Below are 22,157 nucleotides of genomic sequence, written 5' to 3' on the forward strand. Positions count from 1 at the left end.
TCTTTTTTTTTTTAAACAAAGAAAAGTCATGGTTTGGCACATGTTCACAAGAGCTATTCCAGCTGCATTTATATTAAATGAGCTGTTAAAGCCAGGTTTTTAGCAGGTAACTTCAGAGCATTTGATGATGTATAACAAATGTGCACATGTGGAAGTCTGTTTTCATTATTTTCGTGCACTACTCACTCAATGTTTCTAAGAGTGTGAGTAAGATTTAAGTGTCATAAGAAAGTGTGACATAGAGATTTCTGTTTTTATAAATGATAATCTTGGGAGGTCTTCATGATTTCCAAAAAATGACATCACAGAATGAAATTTACTCTCAGAGACAATCAAGATGTAATGACAGAAACAACAAAAGCTTCCCGGTGGTCCGCAGGGGCCAAAGCAGAACAAAGACTTTGTTATTTTGATGAGGCAACAGTTTTTGCTGTGGAGAGCCTGTTTTACTGTGAGGGCTCGTCCCATCCCGGGCCGAGCCAACACAGAAAGAGTGTGACTCACTGTGCTCTATAATTTAGGCACGCTGCAGCTGTCCTAAGTGACCGCGACTGTAGACCTGTTAACCAGCCTGATCCACATGTAAAACTTTCCCTTCCTCTTAACAAAATAATTATAATGTCCCTTCACAGAGCTCGCCCCCCTCAATTGCTGCACGTATAGGTTTAACTGCAATGACAGCTTGCTGGAAGATCTTTCTAGGACAGGCCTGATGACTATTTTGGGTCTCTGACCTTCTTTCCCGACAAAGAGCCTATGTTAATCTCTTCTGTAATTCCTCTACCAAATCTCCTTTTTCCCTGGATAACGCAGCGACTGTAAATAACATTTTCCAAGGTTATGGGTTTTGCGTTAAAGGCATATCTAAAACCTGTAAGTATATGTCTCTCGCTATAGCAGTGAGTTGCTGGACAGTTGGAGCCTGGATGGCATAAGGTGAACTGCTAACTCGGCTCAAGCCTTTAAAGGCTTTCCAATTGGTATTTGTCTCATCTATTTACAGTCCCGTATTTCAAACAAATTCTCCAAATGTGGAAGTCTGAGGTCCTGTGGTGAAGGAAGAGCGAATTACAGTGCTAATATTGGTGCCCTTTTCCTGCGGCACTGTTTACATTGGTCTAGTCGCTTTCTGGTCAGATTGCAACAGCTTGTGGTTGAATGAAGCTGTGGTTGTTGCTGCTCCTTGTGTCCCGTCTTGTGCCAGACAGACAGGTGGACTGTGTCTGGAAACTATTGCAGTCGCATTTAAATGGCAGCAGCTTTCTCAAGTGGCTGTCTAATGACGGGAGAGAACATTTGATCAAACATGTTTTCCCTTGAATGGAAACTCTCAGCAGACTGCGTGCAACTCATTCAGAAAGCTGAACCAGCTTCCGCTGGCCACAGCACCAGTCTGTTGCCTCTTTTGTTGTAGCAGTAAATACAAAAAATAAACATTTCAGTCAAGTTCCATCTGTTTCTCTGTTTATAAAGTATAAATAAGCTTTTTCATTTCCTTCAAGCCAAATGAAATTTAAAACTACAACATGAACTCAACAGAGCGCGTACCTTCGCCAACGCTACATTTGTTTGCGGAACTGAGTTAGCATCACTAGCATTAGCTCGTATCGATGCTAACTAACCTGTCAGATAATAACACCACTGTGCGAGTGGGGAAACACAGGTAAACCACTATCCGAGTCAATGCACTCACTGGCACTGTGTTGCAGTGGTTCGCGCTGTTGCCTCACATCAGTAAGACATTGGTGACACTTCAACCTGCCACCATTTCAGTCTGGATGTTTCATGTGGTTTTCCTTCCTCGAACAATGGAAACATATGATCGACTCTAAGCTGGCTGTAGATGTGGATGTCAGTGTGGATGGATTGTCTCTCTCAGTTGATGGGATGCTGTTCAGTTCCCTGCGACTGTATTCAGGATAAAGCACGAATATGAAATGCTTGGGTGAATAAACACCGCCATCAGTCATGCACTCTTGGTATCACTGCAGGCCCAGAGTTATCTCAGTGCGAATAATGAAATCATGCCCAGTATCCCTATTCATCCTTATTCACCAAGATAGAGAGTTCTTATCAGTGAAGTTTCCATTGAAATAGCAGCTTATACAAAAATAATGCATTTTGGAACTCAAAATAATCTAATGTCTTGTTAAAATCTCATTCAATTGGTTGGAAAGCTTTATTAGCAGCTAACAGAAAGATCTTTTTAGAGTCATTAGCCACTAAGACGCAGTTGTACAATCAGTGTTGGAGAATCGTTGTCATGTGCATTGCATATGTCTCTTTGGTTAGGGTTAGGGTTAGGGTTCGGGATGAAGACATTTAAAACACACCAGACAGACAAAATTGCATGAAAATACTTTCAATCACACTGAATTTGCACTTTGCAGTTGTCACACAAACATTGTAATAATAATGTGCAAACACCAGGGGAAATTTGGGTCAAAACACAGAAAACATGTTTGAGGTTCATATGACATTCATCAGAAAACACATTTGGCAGACTGGCTCATTTCCTATTGTTCACACTTTCAAAGAAGCTCCTTCACAGATTCCGTTTGCTGGAGTTCGGAGGAGAGCTCATGGTTCCTACAGACTATTAGATTTTAAAACTGTGTGTTGCTATAACTCTACTTGATGCTGTATGGTGGCTGGCTGCGTTGTGCATCAACATGGAACAACATCACAACACCGTGGTCGTGGTAGGTTGCTGGACAATACGTTGTACAAACAAGGCTATTGATGCCCTGACTCCAATCTTTTCAGAAACATTTCTCACACACATTACCAGCAGCCTGAACATTTTATACAAAACAGGATGGATCCATGATTTAATGTAGTTTAAATCACCATCTGAAAACAGGATCACTGATTTTGGTCCTCTTCTGTAGTAGCTGGTTTGCTTTAAGATTTAGCATGCCATTCATTCAGAGACGGCCTCCTGCTTTATTTGTCTTAAAACATGATTATTTTAGTCACTGCGGCATTGCAGTCATTTCTGAAACCGTTTGATCTGCCATCAACAAGGCATCGTCAAACCGAAGTCTGTAAGTCCAGTAATGGATGTGTATGAAAAAACACCAGCAGTTTGTGAAATACTTAGAGCAGCCAGTCTGGCACCAACAACTCGCTTGTTGCTGCACTCAAAGTAATTTAAATCACAGTTTCTTCCTCATTATGTTGCGGTGGTGGAGCTTCGGCAGCATGCCTTGAACATGTCTACGCTAACATTCCTGAATGCAGCGTGCTGTTGTGACAAGTCGTTTAACAGGTGTATCTACTGTTGTGGCTGTTGCTGGTACTTTCACGTGTGCAGAATCAATAATGATATGGTGAAAAGAATGTGTTATTGATCATTAACCAAAACAGAGAAACAGCAGAACTACAAATCTCTTTGAGTCAAATGTAGTTTTCTTCACGCTGCTTACATACGCAGAATACAAGTATTAAATATGTTCTATACAACTTGCGTTGGGAGGAGTTTGACCCAAAGTTTAGGTCATAGTTTACAAGAGATTACCCGTGAATTCGAAATGTCTGTAATCAGGCATCAAACCGCATCTCTTATGACAGGATTGTATTTGTCTGTTGTTGTGCCAGTGCAAATGGTATACATTTGCTTTTTTCCACTGGAAATGAAGGATTGGAAATTTAAATGACATCATTTTTGTGTTCCAAAGCCCTTCACTTTCATTTTGCACACAGCGTGAAGCCCCTCTGTTGAGTTTGATTTTGATCTTGTCTATACCTCGCAGACAAGTGGTTTGCTTCATTGAAATTAAGCTAATTATATTCCCCCGCCTCTACGCATGCAGCCACTGTAAGCTATACTTTCGCCCGCTATTATCTCAGCACGGTTTCATGACTCTAAAACACCCTCTTCAAATTAAAGGTCGGAAATGTGCCAAAACCTGACATTATAAGCTGGGGAGGTTTTTTTTTTTCTTCTTCTTTCTTTTTTTTTTTAAACAGTTAAAGGCTGCCCCGTCTCTCTGGCCTGTCAGTCGACACCAGCTTGACATCAGCTGCCAACCGGGAGCTTAACGTAAGCTTCTGCATCTTTAAATCAGTCTTTTTCCTTCAGCCCGTGCAAAGAGCATAAAAGCAAAAGTGAGCACCCACAGACATTTTGGGCTTTTCTGCCTCGTGATGAAATGCGGCAATAAACTGCAAATGTCAGTAAACACCTGGGGATAAAGAGAAGAGGGTGGTACGAGCAGTCACACAGAGGTGCACAGACACACACAGTTTGTCAGGCACATTTTCAACCAGACCTTTGCTGGAAGGTATTTTCATCTTTTTCAAACCACAATCATCACGGATAATTAAATAGATTTTCACTTCGACTTGGATCATTTCTGGTCATAATTTGAACCATTTTTTAATATTAAAGTCATCTGTGTATTAAAATAAGATGCATTCAATACACACACAAAAACTAGTTACCAGAAAGACAGAGCCGTTGTAATATAATTTGGAGTTTCGGTAGCACAGTAAATCACCAAATGTACATTTACATGTACAATTTCATCACACATAAAAAAAGACATTTGGGAATGTTTAAAGGACTTTTAGCCTCAGGATTTGAACACAGTGTACAGATGTACTTCCCCAGGTTTTATGGGCTTTGCAAACATGCCAACTTGGGTTTAGTCACACATATAATAGCGGCTGTTGCCATGGTTTGGTTGCTTCATTAAGCATCATGTTTAGCATACACAGTCATGTTATAGGACTCAGAGTTGGTTTTTGGTGTTTAGACAATGGCAAGCTGCAGAGCTTTTTTTTTAGGACGGTTGTGATTCATGGCGCCGTGGCCGCAGTGATGACTGCCTTTTGATTTGCTGCTTTATCTGGACCAGAGGGGGTTTGCACACAATGAAAGCTAAGTGAACGTGTCATTCAGTAAGTAGTTCAAAGAAAAGTACCATGGTGAAGGGCTGGACCAAGGAGTGGTGAAAAACTTGTTCAGATCTCATGGGTTCAGGTTTTAGACAAATGTCTTGAGTAAACTTGAGTAACAATGCTTTAACATCCAGTTCCAAATGATGAAATATCTTCTGTGCAGAGAACAGAAAGGTGAAAAATTGTAAGACTGTTAAAAAAAATATGACATTATACCATTTATCTCTCCAGTCATCTTCTGTACAGCCTTTGTCTCACTCAGGGTGAATGAGTGAAGGTAGGTTAAACTCCAGACAGGCCCGCAGTCCATCAGAGGGCAAAAACAAAGAAGCAGTCAGTCACACTCACATTCACATCTACAGGCAATTTTGAGACACTCACTCATGTCAAACACATTGTTTTTGAGCACGGGAGGACAGCACCTGAGAAAACCCACAGGGAAAACATGTAAACTTCATACAGAAAGTCCCCGAAGCCTGGATTTGAAATGTTGGTCCTACTATACTTACAAATGCTAAGAGAATGACTTACCAACCTATTAAATGAAATACTACTTTAATTTTACTTGGAACTGTTATAGCATTGTCTCTTTCATAACAGGCTACTTTTCAAAAGCGTAACCATTCATCCATCAGAATAAAATCTAGTGTTTTGTAACTCACACATGTCCCTGATGTTTTAATTTAATTCATTACTTATTCACCCACAGTTCCAACAGCAATTGTAGCCATGCAAGAGTCTCGACTTCAATTAAGCACTTTGAAGCTCCCAGTCTTGTTCAAAGGAAACTTTGAAATATATTTGGGGCGAGAGGGGCTATTGAACCACAAACATTGGGATCAGATGACAACCTGCTCAAACAATTGAGCCACAATCACCCAAAAGAGTTGTCTTTTCCTTCATTCAGCTGAGTAGCTTTGAGCTCGGTACCTCAAGTAGAAACGTGGAACAAACTACAAGTCTTCCAACCCAAACAGCTCTGACTCAAGTAGCATCAGCAGCGTAAACTGATCTCCACACAACTTTGCTTCCAGGAGCTCCAAACACGCGGTTGTACAAAGCATTTTGCGTTTAATCACAATACTTACACACCGACAAGAAAAACAAGTTAACATTTAAAAAGAAAGGAAGGGAAGAACATGACACGTATGTTTATAAGGTTTAAACAAATGTTAGCTTTTCACGTATACTTTTTGGTCACGGAACACGATGTACTCTTTGAGAATTGTTGCTTGCAGTTTTGTCGATGCAACGTGATGCTTGTGCACTCCTGAAATGCCGAAAAGTATGGGTATGTGTTGCCGAATGAAACCACAAAGTGTAGAGATGGTGTGCAGCTTCATGTCAGCTGAGAATTGTCCTATTCTTCAGGGATCGGTGGTAGTTACAGCTCATGAAAGACTTAATGAAAGCCTTGAACTGTCCTTCATTCAATGTGTCCAGATATGTTCGATCCTTCAAAATAGAAGTGTAATTCTATGCCTGAACACAATATACCTCTAATTTGTGCTGTGATTGGAGCTTTGATTTCTATATATAACCGTATGATAGTTCAGAAGACTTTTATTTTGGTAGAAAAATACAGATTTCGTGAGATTACTGCGTGGTTGTCTCTGCACATTGAATCTGTTGTGGTAAGTATTGGATCCCAAAAGCCTTCAGGCCTCCGCTGTGAGTTCATGGTGCGATAGTATCAGCAGGGCGTCTCAGACTCCAGTGGTTGATATCAGGGGGACGCAGTGACATTTTTAACTCCCTGGCCTACAGTATATGTTGTGGTGAAGGGTGTGCCATCTGAGGCAGAGATTGGTGCTGTATGTCTAATTATGCATATTGCGACTTTTCAGCTTTCCCAGTCCACAGAAACAGTGACTTATTGCGGCATGGCTCTGTAATCACTGATGTCTAACACCACATGAGGCCTGGGTTCGCTGATAAAGCTCTTCTGTGGTATTGAACACATGCCCCCTCTGTTGTCACAGGGGTACCCTAACCCTTTAATTACATTCCTTTCACATAGTAAAGACTATGGGACCATTTCTGTGGGGCTATATCCATCACCTACAGCTTTCTGAATTGACATCTTTAGAAAGTAAGCTCAACAGTTGCTTCAGATTATGATTTTCAAGCGTCAACATGTACCCCCAGTCTTCTTTTGCAAAAGATGGATATGGCCTATTGGAAAATAATTGGATATTTGTTTCTTTTGCCACATGAGTGGTGGTGAAGCAATGAAGAGTTTCACTGCCAGATTTCACTGTTTGCACAACTTTGAGATTAAGCAGAAGGTGTTTTTGTTTCTGTTCCCAGATACTCCACCTGCTTTGCATGAAAGATACAAGAACTGGAAAGCAGACAGACACAATCACCGAAGTCCATCAAAAAGCACATAGATGACAGCAGCTAGACCCCATGGGTATACGCGCTCAACTTTCCACCTGAAAGTCACTCAGTGTAAAACACATGCAGCTGCCAACAGGTCTTGCACTCTCCAAAAACCGAACCCTCGTTCGCCATCCAAAATGGACTCATTAGTCTCCAAAAGTACCTATCATTAAGCTAATGCCAATTACGTTGTGCAGGAAAACATCTATTTATGGGTGAATTCAGGTCAGAGATAGACATTTTACATAAACACGGCTATGATTCATATTTTTCTAAGACTTCTCCAAAGTTCACCGCAAAAGAAAAGACTGGGAGGCTGTATAAGAAGTAATAGTATGAGAAAACTGAGTTAAACTGTATTTCACTTCTTGCAGCAGTAATTTGTTAAAATACTGCCGATGCTGCTCATTTGTGTTCCTTATGATTAAGGGTTACTTTACTTTATTTTTTTTAATAGACACAGAGAAAGACTGTCTTTCTCCATTAGCCGAGTGATGGACTGTCCAGGTTGTGCCACAATGGGGGTTTTTCTTGTCACATTTAATAATCGACTTCCTCAGATACTGTAATAATAAAGCGATATTAGAGTGACTTTCACCACGTTCTACAACAGTAGCACTGCCTCCAGTCTCTTTCTCATCTTGTGTCCTGTCTGTCCCTTGTCCTGTTTTTTGTGAGGGTAACTAATAACTGCAGGTCCTCGTTTGCTTCATCATATTGTTTTTGAGTTTGTCTTCCCTGCTTAGGTATAAAAATATTGTTCATGTAACCTACACTGCTTTGTCATTTGTCCATATTCGTCACTTTGGCATTTAAAATAATACAAGAGAGATGGTAACTAAGATATAACTTTATGAAGATTTGACAGTAGCAGTCTTAAAAAATATGTAAAGATGATAAAATTATAATATTTACATAAAACTTTAAATTAACTTTAATTTGTGTCATTTTCTTTCAGGAATAGTTGGTAGAGAGTGTGATGAAAGTTCACACTTGATAACTGGAAAAAAAAACAACTCCAAAACTGGAAATGATGTTGATTTGTATCAGTTCCAAGGATAAATAACAAATGTTTGTATATATTATATCATGGCATGTACTAGATTTAAAAAAAAAAAAATAATAATTTTCAACAGAAAACATTGCATGGATAAGTTATTATGTACAGAAAGTAAATTATAAACTGCCTCCAAATGAAAAAGTCCCCTTCCCATTTCTGTCCGCAAGACACTTTAACCATTTATAGAATTTACTTCTTTGGTAAACTAATTATCTGTAAGTAACTGATATTTTTGCAGCAAAAATAATAGTTTTGTAAGTGGCAGTTGTGTAGAAAATAGAAATATATCGCATCTGCCTCAAAATACCAAGTCAAGGCGATGGGGAACAATATTAGCCCTGTGGACATGGGTCGGCTCGGCTTACTGCTCGGCACCATGTATATAATTCAAGCTTCGACGCAGCAGACCAGGGTGGGTGTGTGTGGTCACTGTCTCCACTCTGTGTCTCCAGTGGGCCACCCTACACATTTCTCCCAGTGGCTCTGAGCCAAACCCCAAGGTAGCAAGCCATGCAAATGACAGTCTTGCCTTAGGAGTTTAAAAAAAGACACGTTTTGATCATCCTCTTTGGTTATTTATTCCCACACTTTCTCAGCTATATCGACAGAATTAGTTTTCCAGGGGGAAAGTGGCAAATAAAGTTCAATCGGTTAGGTTTTCTGCTACCTTACCATTATTGCTACCAAAAAGGCTGCAAATTAGGATTCTCCTTGTCTTTTGGTAACCACAGAGACTGAAAAACACGTCATACGAGAGATGATACAGTAATTTGTGGCTTTGACTATAAATATGATGCATGATGCACAGAGAAGCATTGTGTACGTGTTTTCCCCATTGGCTTTGTTTGCTGTAGTACCTGCTCCTATTTTTATATTGCCATGTCATCAATGTCTTGTGTAGTTTTCTTTTGAGTCAATGTCAAACAAAAGAGAAAAAAAATACAGAATACACAATATGGTGATATATTTTTTATCACTTTGAATAATAAAGTGTGAAATTGTTCCTTGTTTGAACCTCATTTTCTGACTGAGCGTTATAATTTATGAGGCTGTTCTTAATTATAATTCCAAAATTATCACATTACTGCCAGCTATTACATTATTGGTTGCTACAAACTCTATTAAACCTCACCATATAGATAAATAAAATGCACACACACAAAATCAGTTTTTTATCAAATATATTTGGAATTGACTCATTTTGCAATGCTTATAAATATTTATGAATAAATATATTCTATTCTATTCTATTCTATTCTATTCTATTCTATTCTTCATTTCAAAGCAGCACTGATAAAACTATTATATCATGTGCCTTAATAAGCCCCCAAACAGGCGATTTATCCATTTTTAAAGCGTTCACTGTCCAAAACAAACTTTGCACAGTTACATCCTGCAGTCCAGACGGCAAACTATTTTCCCTTTATATTTAGAAAAGCACAAGAAGAAAATGTTCTTGTTTTCCATCCTCAAGCTGCTTTTGTGGCTATGTGAGATATTTATAATGGGAGACCAACGTCTGGATACCACCATACTTTCCTCTATAACCATTTGCATCCAGTCCGTTTCCCTTATACGTCTTAAATGAGTCTGGTCGGCAGCCTGCAGTGACCTGCTGTGACCCAGGCTTCCAGCCAGCAGCTCGTTAAACATTACACGGACATTAAGGATTTCTTCTCATTCTTACTGATGCGTCACAGGCTATCTTTAAATCTTAAAATTCAGCCAGCAGTCTCACTTTGTGAAGATGAAAGCATATTTGTGTTTGTCTCTGTATATTTGTACCTTTTGGGTTGCTTATGGCTGATGGTAAACATAAAAGGTGAGGGGAAAAAAATGTTTGAGGTGCAACATAGCCCTCGAGGGCTCAAAACAGACATTACTGCTCCCTGAGGATATCCGTGAGAAGGAAGGAGTGGACATGATCTCGGCTCCCTTGGTCCACCCCAGTGGTCACTGGTCATGGGGCACGGCCCGAACGCCAGCCAGTCAGAAAGCAGCAGCCCCCTTCATCCAAGTGCATGCAAACTGAAGAGAGCCTCCCTCACATTTCAAAACAAGTGATTCAAAGAGCCCCCGTGCTCTCTTCTGCTTCGAGCTCTTACTGTATATCCGTCACCAGCCCATGCAGAAGTGCTGCGAGGGCTTAACAGTCGATGAAAATTAAATGCCAAGATTATCAAAATTACAGGGAGCAGATATGGAGGAGTGGATGTGGCAATTTTCCTGAAACCACATCAGAAGTACAAGCCAAAAAAAATGTTTTTTCTTGGTTTTGTGAGTCCTTTTACTGTCTTGACTCAGAGGTTAAATTTAGCCACACAAAGTGACAAGTTTCAAGTTAAAGCTTAAGTCAGGGGTGTTCTTTGTGTAACCCTTAATCCGAGTTACTGCCTCAAAATGCTTTAAAAGACCCACCAAGTGAACACAACTCTGACAACCTGACAGAGAATGGAAAACTTCCCCTGAAGCTTCATTAGCTGAGAGAAACAGAAGAAATCTTGGCGAGGGACCCACGAAGAAATAATCCTTTCCAACAGGCTCACTATTGATTCATTATTTAACTGCACTATAATTAGTTCCTCACCCTGAGCCAAGACCATACTTAAGTCCAGCCGAAACCACAAGGTTAGTTTCAGCTTGTTAAGACGTCTCTTTAGGATAAATACACCATCATGTTTAGCCTAAATGAGAAAATAAAAATAGACAATGACAGCGTGAGGCTGCTGTCATATTGACTGAATGACATGTCACAGGTCCTGGTGGAGGAGGCGAAAGTGAAGGTGGCCCGCCATTTACGTCCTGTCAGGGTGACTTCAGTAGACCACCGCCAATGCAACTAATGCAAAATAGGGTGTTGCTCACAAAAGGTACTCTAAATGTGATGTCTTTAAATGTATTTAAAGAGTGTTCTTCTTACTGTATCTTGCTCTAGTTGTGCAGTGGATATCAGCATGCATGTATAGTCAAACTGGCAAAAACACCATTGAGTTGGTTGTTATGCAAAGTGTGATGTCATATGACATATCGTTAATTTTCATAAATCTCTCATATTTCGTTCTGAAGTTCAAGAAAGAAATTGAGAAGTTACCAAACATTGTCACACATTCCATCAAAGGTTTATTACACATATTTAAGTTTATTAAACACATTTCCACACTGCATATGGGGAAACGTGACATTGTGTGTGCTACTTTTTGATTTGTGCTTCATCAGAGTCATGTCGTTTGGTTTTTGGAAAATTAGTTTATAAGATAAACTGACCCTAAAAGGTTTACTTTCTTAACCTGCGTTTATTTCATTTTCAAGTCTGTAATTGTGACTTTTATTTCGGTGGGATCATAACTGTGTACTGATGTCTGATCTGAATAGGAAAAGTCTCTAACGTGCCGCCGCTCGGTTGTTGACTTTCTATTTCCAACTCATTGCAGACAAATACACACAGTGGAAACCACGATGGCAGAGATGTATATATACAGTTGTGGATGGCTGTATTCTGTCTGCTCATCAGCATGACCACACTTGGTTTTCCTGTAAAACACCACTGTCTGATCAGTGAATATATATCGGTGTCCTCCACAATTCACTTCATAGATATTGCAGTCCACTGTGCTTTTTAGGAAACGGCTCCAGACACTACGCCCTGAAAAAGTGCACTCTTTGCTCTCTTGCATTTTGAAACCAGTTATTTACACAATATATTTTCTTTTATCTAATTAGAGAACATGTCTGTTCCAAAGTCCATGAATGGAATCCTTGTAGGCTTAACCCCGATGACACAGTCTAATCTAGTGAAATGATCGGTTGGGAAAAGAGACACTTAACCAGCTAGAAATGAATGTGACTGTCAAGAGTGTAAAGACACACATTATTTTCCCAAAAACCAACACCAGACTGTTACTTTGGTGTATTGATAACTTTATTATGCAGAGCAGCCAGTGCAACTGATATGAATCAGGTCACCCTGCAGGTTGCAGGAAAACTGTGGCTCTGCAAGTCGTCTTTGACAAACCCGGCACTTCTGCTCTTTCTGCACTCTGAACATTGTTTTTGAGGCCTGGATCTGCAGATGAGAGGATAAAACAGGAGGCATGGTCACATGCACTGTTCAACTGCAGCGCAAACAATGTTGAATGTGTCATGGTATTCACCCAAACGACTTTGTTCCTCAAGAGCTCCGCCTGGGCCAAAGCCTTTTGCAACCTCGCCATCTGCCTCTGGTGAAAGCGTTGCCTGTAGGATCTAACTAAAAACGCAGAGACCAGTTGAACGGACCACGTTTCAGGAAGCAGCTGGATTACAGTCTCCGCTGGGAAAACCTGAGGGTGCCCGTTGAGCAGATCCACGGCAGCGCTTATGAGATCCTGAGAGCTCAGGTAGATTCGGAGTAAGGCCAGGAGCAAGACCTCCTTGAACTTTAGGTCCTGGCCCCGGGCAGCCTTGAAGCAGTACACCTCTGCAGCCTGGAGGTCTTTTTCCAGATAAACAAGGGTCTGAAGGGCCTGCAAATGTTCACCACTCCTACCAAGGAGAATTGCTTGCTCAGTGTGCAGGGTTGTTGACTTTACACTCTCTGTAATCAGAAAAAAAAGCAGCTTTTGCTATATTATGCTGATGGTTCTGTGACTAATTATCTCGTGACGCATCCACGCACCATATAGAATGGAGACGTTGTAGGATTTGGATTCCCACAGCAGCTGCTGCAGTTTCCCTCGAGTCACTCTCACATCAGCTTCTGTTTCCTCCTCCTGTCTCAGTGCGCGAGTAACATATGCCAGGGCCAGACGGTTGTGATAGCTCTCCTCCTGAGGACAGATTACATTAATTATGTCTCTTTGCATTGAATGAAGGATTTAAGATATTATATTATGTAGCCCCTGCTGCACACACCTCATTGTTTAGATCATCGATTAGGAATTCAAGATACAAAAGCAATGCCAGTGGATACTTGTCCAGGAGAGCAAGGACATCTTTTGTCTGAAATCGTTCATCTGGTGGACGCTTGGTGAAAATCTGCACCCCTGTCTGTGTCAAATAAGGCCACATTGTTAAATGCAATGAGTGAATAGTTACTAAAAAGCGAATGAGGCATTTTTTAATAACATGGGAAATAAATCACGTCAACATGATTTCATTTCATTTCATTTGAGACACATGTTGTACAACTCTGCCCTCTACAGTTTAGTTACGAGTATAGAAAATGGAGAGAGAAAAAATTGCACCTCCTGGTTTTGTTGCAGAGTCCAGTCTGCAAATGCCCACACAATATCTCGGCTCTTCAGCTCGCTGAGTGTCTTCACTATGTGTCCATAGACATCTGAGCATGCAGGATCTCTGTGAAGGTCTTCTGTAATCTGCATCCAGGTCTGAAAGAATATAACAAGATAATACACACTACTTCCCACGTTGTTTGCTATTTTTTTTAATTTTACGTTTTGTTTAAAGAAAATTATACCTCTATTGCTTTAGTTTCCATCCCGTGGCTGTTATAGAGGGAGCCTAATGCAAATAATCTGAAAATCAAAGATGTAATATAACAAACCTTCAGACATTGTGGGATTATTCTTACATTACGTGTCGCTATTTCACATGTGTGAATGAAAGTCTTTTTAAGTATTGAGTCATCTCTGTTCTTTACCTGTTGTTTTGCTCAAGTACAGGAACACAGTGGTCCAGGCTGCACCCATTAGGAGAAGCGACAAGCTGCTGCAGATTTTCTGTGTCCTCCAGTATGACATACAACCTCAGGAGGGCGCTGTCCACCTCTTTACTGCACCCCAGGCCTTGCTCAGTGCCCCTGACTGCTCTGAGAAGATCTCCCAGGAATTTCAGGTAATGATGAAATGTGTTTCTGTCTTCCTGCCAGAGCACCTGGAGGTCTCTGCTCTTGTTTCCTTGATCAAGACGAGATTGAAAGTCCTCTGCGAGGCACAGCTGTATGTCAGGGTAGAGACGGATGATTTCTCTGGGGTCCAGCTCACCTGTACTGTTCAAATAGGAAATTAGTATTGATTTGTGTCACACATCTGCGTGGGATCATCAGAAAATACACACTTCACATACCCTGACTATTTTGTTTTATTTAGGGAGTTTTGAATTCACTGTCGTGATAATGAGGTTTTACTCTCACATGAATAGATCTCTGGCATCTGAAAAACCCTCCTGGTAAAAATGAGCAAATCCAGCCAGGCAAGTGATGACCTTCTGCAACTCCTGCCAGTTAGATTAAAAAAAAAAACTTTTCAGAAGCAGACACACATTGCTTGACCATTCTTGATGCACTAATGTGAGGATAAAAAAAAAAGGCTTCATGACTGTCTTGTTGAAAGCAGCTCACAGAACAAACAAATCGCAGGGACTGATAATTGATCCACGTGTTAATTCTAACAGTGAACACCTTCAACCTGTGACGTGAGCTGTGGTGCAGATTACTCTAAATGTCAGACACCATCTGCTTCCTCTCGGTTGCATTTGTTCAGCTGGAACACACCTACAACAAACTCACATTAATGTCATCGGTCCACAAGTCTGACATCTTGAGACAATCTGCTCCGCAGCGATGGAATATTAAAATCGGGGGCTATGATGCAATGCCAGCTGGGTTTATGATGCATGCATGTTATCTACGCATCAGTGCAATGTGTGACTTTATAAAATACTGGAGTGACAGCAGCATTGTGTATTGCCCTGCAGAAGCAAACAGTATTCAAACTGCAAAAGGAAAAAAAAAAAGAACAAGAACATGAAGTCACATCATATAACCACTACATTTCAAAGCAGGGACATTCTGTGCCCTGCTGTGTGTGTCTATAAATCACATTTCACCTTGTGTGAATCAAGTGGTCGATGACTTTGAACTCCCTCCAGCAGCACCAAGGCCTCATCAAACCTCTCATGTCCCACAAGAGCCTGGATCTGCTCTCTGAATGGCACCATGCTCAGGCTGAAAATGTCTCTCTCTGTGAACACGAGTGCACCATCTGAGGGGAGATTTGTTTTTTAAGAAGCACTCAGTGCGTGGGAACAGCAGACACAAAGAATGAATGATTGAACAAGTGAAAACTGAGAGCAGCGGAGCTACGTACATCTTTCAAAAAATAAAAACAAACCTCAGGTTTTGCCAGGTTCTCGCTCTACAATCTGCGGTGAGTTCGGCGTTGTGTAGATTTACCTGACGTGGAAAGAAGACCCTTGGCTTCACTGAGGCTCACAGTCTGTTTGCACTGCTGATCGAACATGCTGTAGACAGACAGCATTTGGGGCTGCAGGGTAAGTATGTAAGGGAAGCATACTCTGGCTGCCAGCACCTCCTGGGGCCACTGCAGGGGAGGGCGCTGGCATATCCCTGTCTTCATCACAAACATGCCTGAAGGGATGAGGGTGGAGAAGTAATATGTTGGTAAAACAAATAGCCTCAGGCTGCATGGCTCCATGGGTGAGATGAAAGTATAAAATCTACATTTGCTGCGCATACATGACATCTGCACCAGGTTGGTCTTACCTAAATATTCAGGCCCGTTCAGAAGGAACTCCCCCGGCCCCACCGAGGTAACCACCACGTGCTGCCTGTTGTGATTGTGACGAAAAAGCTCCCCGGTTCCCCCGCTCTGCGTATCACAGAGGAGATACCTGTCGCTGGTGGCAAGACACAGGCTGGAACCCTCCGCCGCCAAGGCCACTGGATCCTGCTGCATCAGGACTTCTTTTACAACCTCCCACCTGTCCACTCCCACCACATAGATCCGGATCAGTTTCCGGCGGCTGGACGACGTCACCATCTCCACACTGCCAGCCTGGGCTGACGAGTCGCACACCTCGAACAAAGACACATGCTGGATCTTCTTCAGAGCAGACACTGGCTCCAAGGAGAACATGTTGAGGGCACTGATGCTGCGGTCCCATAGGACGAGCAGATGGTTGAAAAGTGGGACTGTCCTCAGTTGGGCGATGGGGTTGCTTGAGCCCAGTTTTCTTATCCTCCCTTCTCTGAGTTTGCTTGAGCCAAGACTCTGATCTCCTTTTGTGCTACCGGTAAGAACCAAGTGCTGGACTGATGCATCTTTAGTCCCTATGTACACATTTCGGTCATAGCACTCAACGCAGTGAATGCCGGATCTGCCCCTTTCTTTTGAGGCCACATGCTTTTCATAGAGATGTGATAGCGTGAAAGCTCTTAAAGCCATTGTACAAATTTATAGATGATGGTTGTGAAAAGATTAAAGAGGCAAACGCAGCAAAAGTCGAGCAATAATTCACTAGCAAGCAGCGAGGGAAAATAATTCTTTAGTACTAAATCTTTTTACTGTGAAAAGCCGGCATGAAATATATCTGCTTAAATCAAAGCCACTGCTATTCTTCTGTGAAATATGTACAATCAGACACCCTACCTCTCTGCTGTTCTGTCTCCCTCTAATTCCTCCACAAGTTTATGTACTATAAAGTACTTCTGCCTGTCCCATGTGACTATGTCCTGACAGGAAATCTATGTCAGCGTTTTTTTACGGTGCTCATCCTGCCATGTGAGGACACTTACACAACCCATCCAGCGCCCTCACCAAGAAAACCAGCTTTTTACAAGACTCACTACAATGTGTATGGTTGGGAAGACCGATATTTTGAGGTGGCCACAGTAGCGGTCATTGGTGTGCTTGGTATGTGGAAGGGCTGAAGCGGTTAGTGGATAATAGACAAGTAGGAGAACAAGCGATGTGCACAACAGCACACTAAATATGGTTTGTTTACAACTTCCATGAGTTGGGTGTGAGGAGGTCAAGAGGCAACAGAAGAGCTGGGAGTTTTTTTTTTTTTTTTTCCCACAGCAATCTGCACATGCACATGACTGCTCGTAAAAAGATTTGCTTTTTGAACCGAGTGTTACAACTAACATTGTCACTCTTTACTTTTAGGCAACTAGGAATCTCTTATGAATGTACAGAGGCCTCCTCTCTGTGGCATTATTGGATAAGATCCGATGATAAATATATAATAGCAGTTGTTACTTCTTCATAAAGTAGTGGAGTTTTTACTGAGAAAAAAACCCACTTAATATCAACAGTCTGAAAACTGATTTACACATTATATTCACATCTGAGGTGTCATACAGTTAATGAAGGAAGATGCTTGATAATCTGGAATCTTGGGATTCAAAAACTGATCGTAAAGAAAAGACACTGCAATAAAACAGCTGAGATGAACCACCAGCCATGAGGTCTGGTGATACTCTGATGATTGCCTGATCTGAGTGTGATTATCTAATTGTCAAGAACTAAACATGTTTTGGTTCCAGGCCTTACGGTCGACTCAGTGAGAAGAAAGGAGAGAGACAGTACAACAACTTAACGAGTTTTAAACTTTTACAATAGTAATCAGTTACTTGGTTGTCATAAAAAAAACAAAACAAAAAAAACACAAAATCAGCAAAAGAAGTCTTGAATCATGTTTATTGTAATAGCTTTTTGAGTTTGGAGCATTTCACTTGAAAACAAGACAAATCATGCATCATTTATTGTTACATTAGTGTGGCTCTAATTCATCTATGTACAATAACTATACAATAAAATAACAATGACAATTAAAACTATTTTAAGCATCAAACATTTTGTGAAGTTTATTTCGTATTTCTTTTGAAATAGTATTGAGTGCAACGTAATGTAAATAGTGGAACATTGTGCAGTAAGTGTAGTTTATGCCTGTTTCTGTGGCAGTGTGTGGAAGAGAAGTCATGGTCATTCGTGACACCAAAACAAGCTTTTGACATTTAGTTTGTGTGTGTACCAGGCATGCTAATAAGAAATATTCATCATGGCTCTGTAACATCTGTATGGGGATATGAGCTGTTGTCGTCGTTGGGGGAAAGGTGTGATCCTTCCATGAAAAGGTCATTTCTCCCTCCCGCAGTCAGTGCACACAATGTTGTCGCGCTTGGTGAGGAAGCCACGTCCCACCAGTGACACTGAGCACTGCATGCAGGTGAAACACTCGCTGTGCCACTGGCGCTCCTCAAAGGAGATGTACTTGGCCCCGGCCAGACCTGTAGACAGCGTACAAAGATTTGTTTGTTCACATGCTGTAAAGGTTAATGAAATCTCTGCACCTTGTCTTGTTTAGCTGAAGGTTCCGACATAATTGTAAGTGAATACGAGGACAACAAACTGGTGTCAGAATGAATGAAACTTAAGAAAGCGCTTGTGACTCACTCGTAATAGGCTTGGTGCAGCCCACACACTTCTTTGCATACAGGTTGCTGAAGCATTCCAGGCAGTATGGGTAATTTTCCCGAGAGGTGAATCTCTGGCCTGACAGCTGCTTTCTGCAGCCAATGCATAAGAAACACTCTCGGTGCCAGGGCTTGTCTTGGTAGGTGACTCCACCTGTAGTTATAGCCTTGAAGTGACACAAATCCATGACAGAGAAAAAAGTTTAAAAAAACAAAACAAAACAATGTCATTGTCTTATCTATTTCTTCCTGGACTGTGCAGCCTCAAGGTAAGTAAACCTCAGAGTCAGGGGATTTACTGCATCAGTCAATACACGGGAACCACTCAGCTGTAACCTTACCTTCTTACAAGCGCAGCACTGGTATGCAAACTGCTTCTCGAAGCAGGGCACACAAAAGTAGCCGTCGTCTTTAGGGATGAAGGACTTGGTTCCTATTGGCTGCTGGCAGCGGTGGCATAGGAAGCAGGTCTCATGCCAGCTGTTCCCCTTGTATTCCATTTTACGAGAACCTGGCACAGGGGAGGAGAGCAGCTTAGTCAGCATATGGCTCCTCTATGACAGAAACACCCTGCAGCTTAAAATAGCCCCGCTTTCTCTGTTGGAAAGAGACGATCTCATCTATAGAATGTTGGAAAAAATTTGGGAATATTGGACATTTTAATGTCTCGTGTTTTTTTTGTTGTGTTACATGGGATGAATGTCAACCCAGTGGGTCGACATGGAGACATATAAAGCAGAAACCTGGAAATCTGACTCCACATAATAAACTGAACTTGCAAGTGTCATCTGGAAGGTTAACAAACCATTCAGTTTTAAGCATATAATCATTCTTTTAAAAAAATTATAATCATGCATTTCAGAAATTGTTCAATTTTCTCCATATACATGCGATTTATTTCATTTTAGAAGGTATTTCGGCATGATTTTGTTGAGTTAATCTTTGAGTTCAAAAAAGGTCAAAGCAGTAGAAAGATGGCATAATGATTTATAAGAATGACTCTATAGTACTTCTTAATAATTGTAAATAATTAACATTTTACTGAGACTTGGCGCAATCATTAGTAACTTCCAAATAGGTTACTCAATTTTAATCGTTTTTTAAAAATGTCATTACAAGACTAAAATGCAAACTGCTATCGCTGTTTCTCTGCAGACTAATTTTGGCATAATTGAGCTCAACAACATTTCCCACTTTCACAAACTTACCTGAATATTAATGTCATGCTCATGGTAGTTCACGAGCACTATAATATCTGTGGCATTAATACAGATATTATCATTAATTACTGCTCAGTTCTGGGTTTGATTGGTCCTAAATGATTAATAACATCAATCATTAAACACAATGAAAAATAATGTGGTCAATGATATCTAATTTATACTTGCAAGGTCAATGTGCTGACCAGACTGGATCCTCACACAAACTGGATTCGGTCAAACTGGCATACTCTGTCAATGTCTAGAAGGTTTTTTTTTTTTTTATTACCTGTTTAAAATAAATCAGTCAATATTTTCCCACTGATTCTAACCTTGGTGCTACGTTAAGTTAACTGTATCCTTGCTGGGACTCAACTGTTTTGCTTTCCAGATTAAACTGAAATAACAAATGTATTTACAGTGACTGCTACTTGTCTTTTGACGACAATGCGATGCAAATTTCAGATCACAGTGTACAACCCATTTCATGTACCTGGCATGACGGTTTTCTTGCAGGTGCTACACTTGGATGAGTAATCATTGGCATGGCACTCGGTGCACAGCAACAAATCATCCTTGGCAGCAAAGGCCTTTTCCACCAGGGAGCGGTTGCACTTTGAACATTTGAAGCACTGGTCATGCCAGTGGCGATCCTTGTAGGACAGGTCCTGTGCATATTTAACATGTCATTGAAAAGATTTCTTTAAAGTCAAGCATCTATGTAAAATTGATGTGGAATTTTTTTTAAAAACCACACACACACGCACACACACACACACACACACACACACACACACACACACACACACACACACACACACACACACACACACACACACACACACACACACACACACACACACACACACACACACACACACACACACACACAAAGAGAAGCTGTAAGATGAAATAGACCTGAGTTGAAATACACAAGTATAAATAACTTAAATTCACATTACTGACATGGGAGCCATTATTCTCAGATCAGTGCTCGTTGTTCTACTTACCTTGCAGTTGGAGCCAATTGGTAAAGAGCACCCTTCACAGCAGTTCGCAAACAGGTTCTCGTAGCACTTAGTGCAATACTGTGTGTCCTCTTTCATTATGTACTTCTTCCCAAGCAGGGAGTCTTTGCAGTAATGGCAGTCGAAACGCTCAGGCATAGACATTTTCGTTTGATTTTCTTAGCTGTGGGGTCAAAGAGAAGCAGGAAAGCTGGACAATAAGAAGGAGCAGGTACGATGGAAAGCGCCCAGTAATAGTCCAATTTTTCACTCCTCTTAACAAGCAAGTAAAGAGAAAGCAAAGCAATGCCGTCCTTCTTTGACAAAAGAAAGAAAAAGTGAAGAAGAAAAAAAACACAGTGTTGTATTTAAGAAGTTTCTACCTCGGTTAATTCAAGGTGAAGCTGAGACTGAAGCCAGTGAGTGTGGAGAGTGGACAGCAGACACAGGGATGTGGCTGGAATGGAAAGGGGTCAGGCAGGATTATGGGGTATCCACTGGGGGGGATCATCTATAAATACAGGCCCTCTTATTAGCAGACGTACTCGACTACATCATTCTGAACCTTTTAAGGGAGCTGACGCTGCACAGATCACTGACCCAATGAACAGATTTAATTATTGTAGCTTTGTCCTAGTTGCTAAAAACCTACTGCAACGATACAAGGAGAATATGGCTGGTGGGGAAATTGAAGTCAGATACCAATTGTTAATATCCTAAATATGAAAAAAAAAGATTCAATTTCAGCTTCGACGAACTTAATCTTTTCCTGACAATGTTCAGTTGGATCATTAGCACCATTGCATGGATAGTTTGGCCGGTTCGATGTCGTGATGAGTTTTGGACACACTTGTGGCCTCTGTCAGTTCCTGCTACACACACAAGCAGTTGCAGATGGTTTACGAGAAGAAGGTGCCAGCAGCTTTGTGGTTGCCAGGTACCGAACTATATTGCCAGGACCTCTCAGTGGCTATTGAGAGGTCCTTGGCAGCACTTCAGAAGGGAGAAGCTGCAGGCCCATGGACGTTCAATCTATCCTCAGTGAAATGAAAGAGGAGGAGCAGAAATGACAGTTTAAGTGACTGCCATCTTGCTAATAGCGATATCCGCCGAACTGCATTTAAAAGGGATTGTTAGAGTGTTGTTGAGCAACAAAAGCGGACAGAAGCCGCGGAGCTATTTCCAGACTCCCGCATTGTTTGCCTCCATCATCCACAGGTCTGTCTCTCTCACTTCCACCTGATTAAATATTAAAATCCAGCCACATATTTGACTGACAGTCAGGTAATTACATTTGAATTTTGAACTGTGTGCTCATATCAGTTTTCCAAAAGGATCAGAGAGACTATCATCTTCATAAAAATAGCCTGAGAAGACCACCAGCC

At 41.2% G+C, this 22,157-nt stretch overlaps 2 protein-coding genes across 3 annotated transcripts; both read right to left on the reverse strand.

Annotated features, from left to right (window-relative positions):
• Positions 1-12,272: 12,272 nt before the first annotated feature.
• Positions 12,273-16,533, reverse strand: LOC308142281 (transforming growth factor-beta receptor-associated protein 1; the record flags this gene model as incomplete). The annotated part of the gene is made up of 11 exons (XM_080512629.1): positions 12,273-12,413; positions 12,502-12,923; positions 13,005-13,155; positions 13,241-13,375; positions 13,573-13,716; positions 13,806-13,863; positions 13,989-14,336; positions 14,481-14,563; positions 15,176-15,330; positions 15,522-15,716; positions 15,852-16,533. 11 exons carry the CDS (start codon positions 16,531-16,533, stop codon positions 12,273-12,275), a joined length of 2,514 nt encoding a protein of 837 aa, XP_080368755.1.
• A 1,246-nt stretch (positions 16,534-17,779) lies between these two features.
• fhl5 (four and a half LIM domains 5) lies at positions 17,780-21,297 on the reverse strand. Of its 2 annotated transcripts, XM_080512777.1 has the most exons (6): positions 21,156-21,297; positions 20,776-20,956; positions 20,259-20,433; positions 18,908-19,077; positions 18,547-18,733; positions 17,780-18,380 (listed from the first exon to the last, which is right to left on the reverse strand). In XM_080512777.1, the coding sequence occupies exons 2-6, from the start codon at positions 20,935-20,937 to the stop codon at positions 18,229-18,231; spliced, it is 846 nt and encodes a 281-aa protein (XP_080368903.1). In that variant the 5' UTR covers positions 20,938-20,956; positions 21,156-21,297; the 3' UTR covers positions 17,780-18,228. The 2 variants fall into 2 exon arrangements, with proteins under 2 accessions (XP_080368903.1, XP_080368904.1); XM_080512778.1 differs by having other exon boundaries at positions 20,776-21,236.
• Positions 21,298-22,157: the final 860 nt, after the last annotated feature.

The sequence above is a fragment of the Blennius ocellaris genome (assembly GCF_963422515.1).
Source record: "Blennius ocellaris genome assembly, chromosome: 17".
NCBI lineage: Eukaryota > Metazoa > Chordata > Actinopteri > Blenniiformes > Blenniidae > Blennius > Blennius ocellaris.

What these genes read in the sequence shown, in the direction of transcription:
- fhl5 (XM_080512777.1), bottom strand. Translation starts at nt 20,937, where the DNA reads ATGTCTATGCCTGAGCGTTTCGACTGCCATTACTGCAAAGACTCCCTG. An exon ending in CAATTGGCTCCAACTGCAAG is followed by an intron (nt 20,434 to 20,775) that starts GTAAGTAGAACA and finishes AAATATGCACAG; the next exon opens with GACCTGTCCTACAAGGATCG. An exon ending in AGTGCTGCGCTTGTAAGAAG is followed by an intron (nt 18,734 to 18,907) that starts GTAAGGTTACAG and finishes TGTCACTTCAAG; the next exon opens with GCTATAACTACAGGTGGAGT.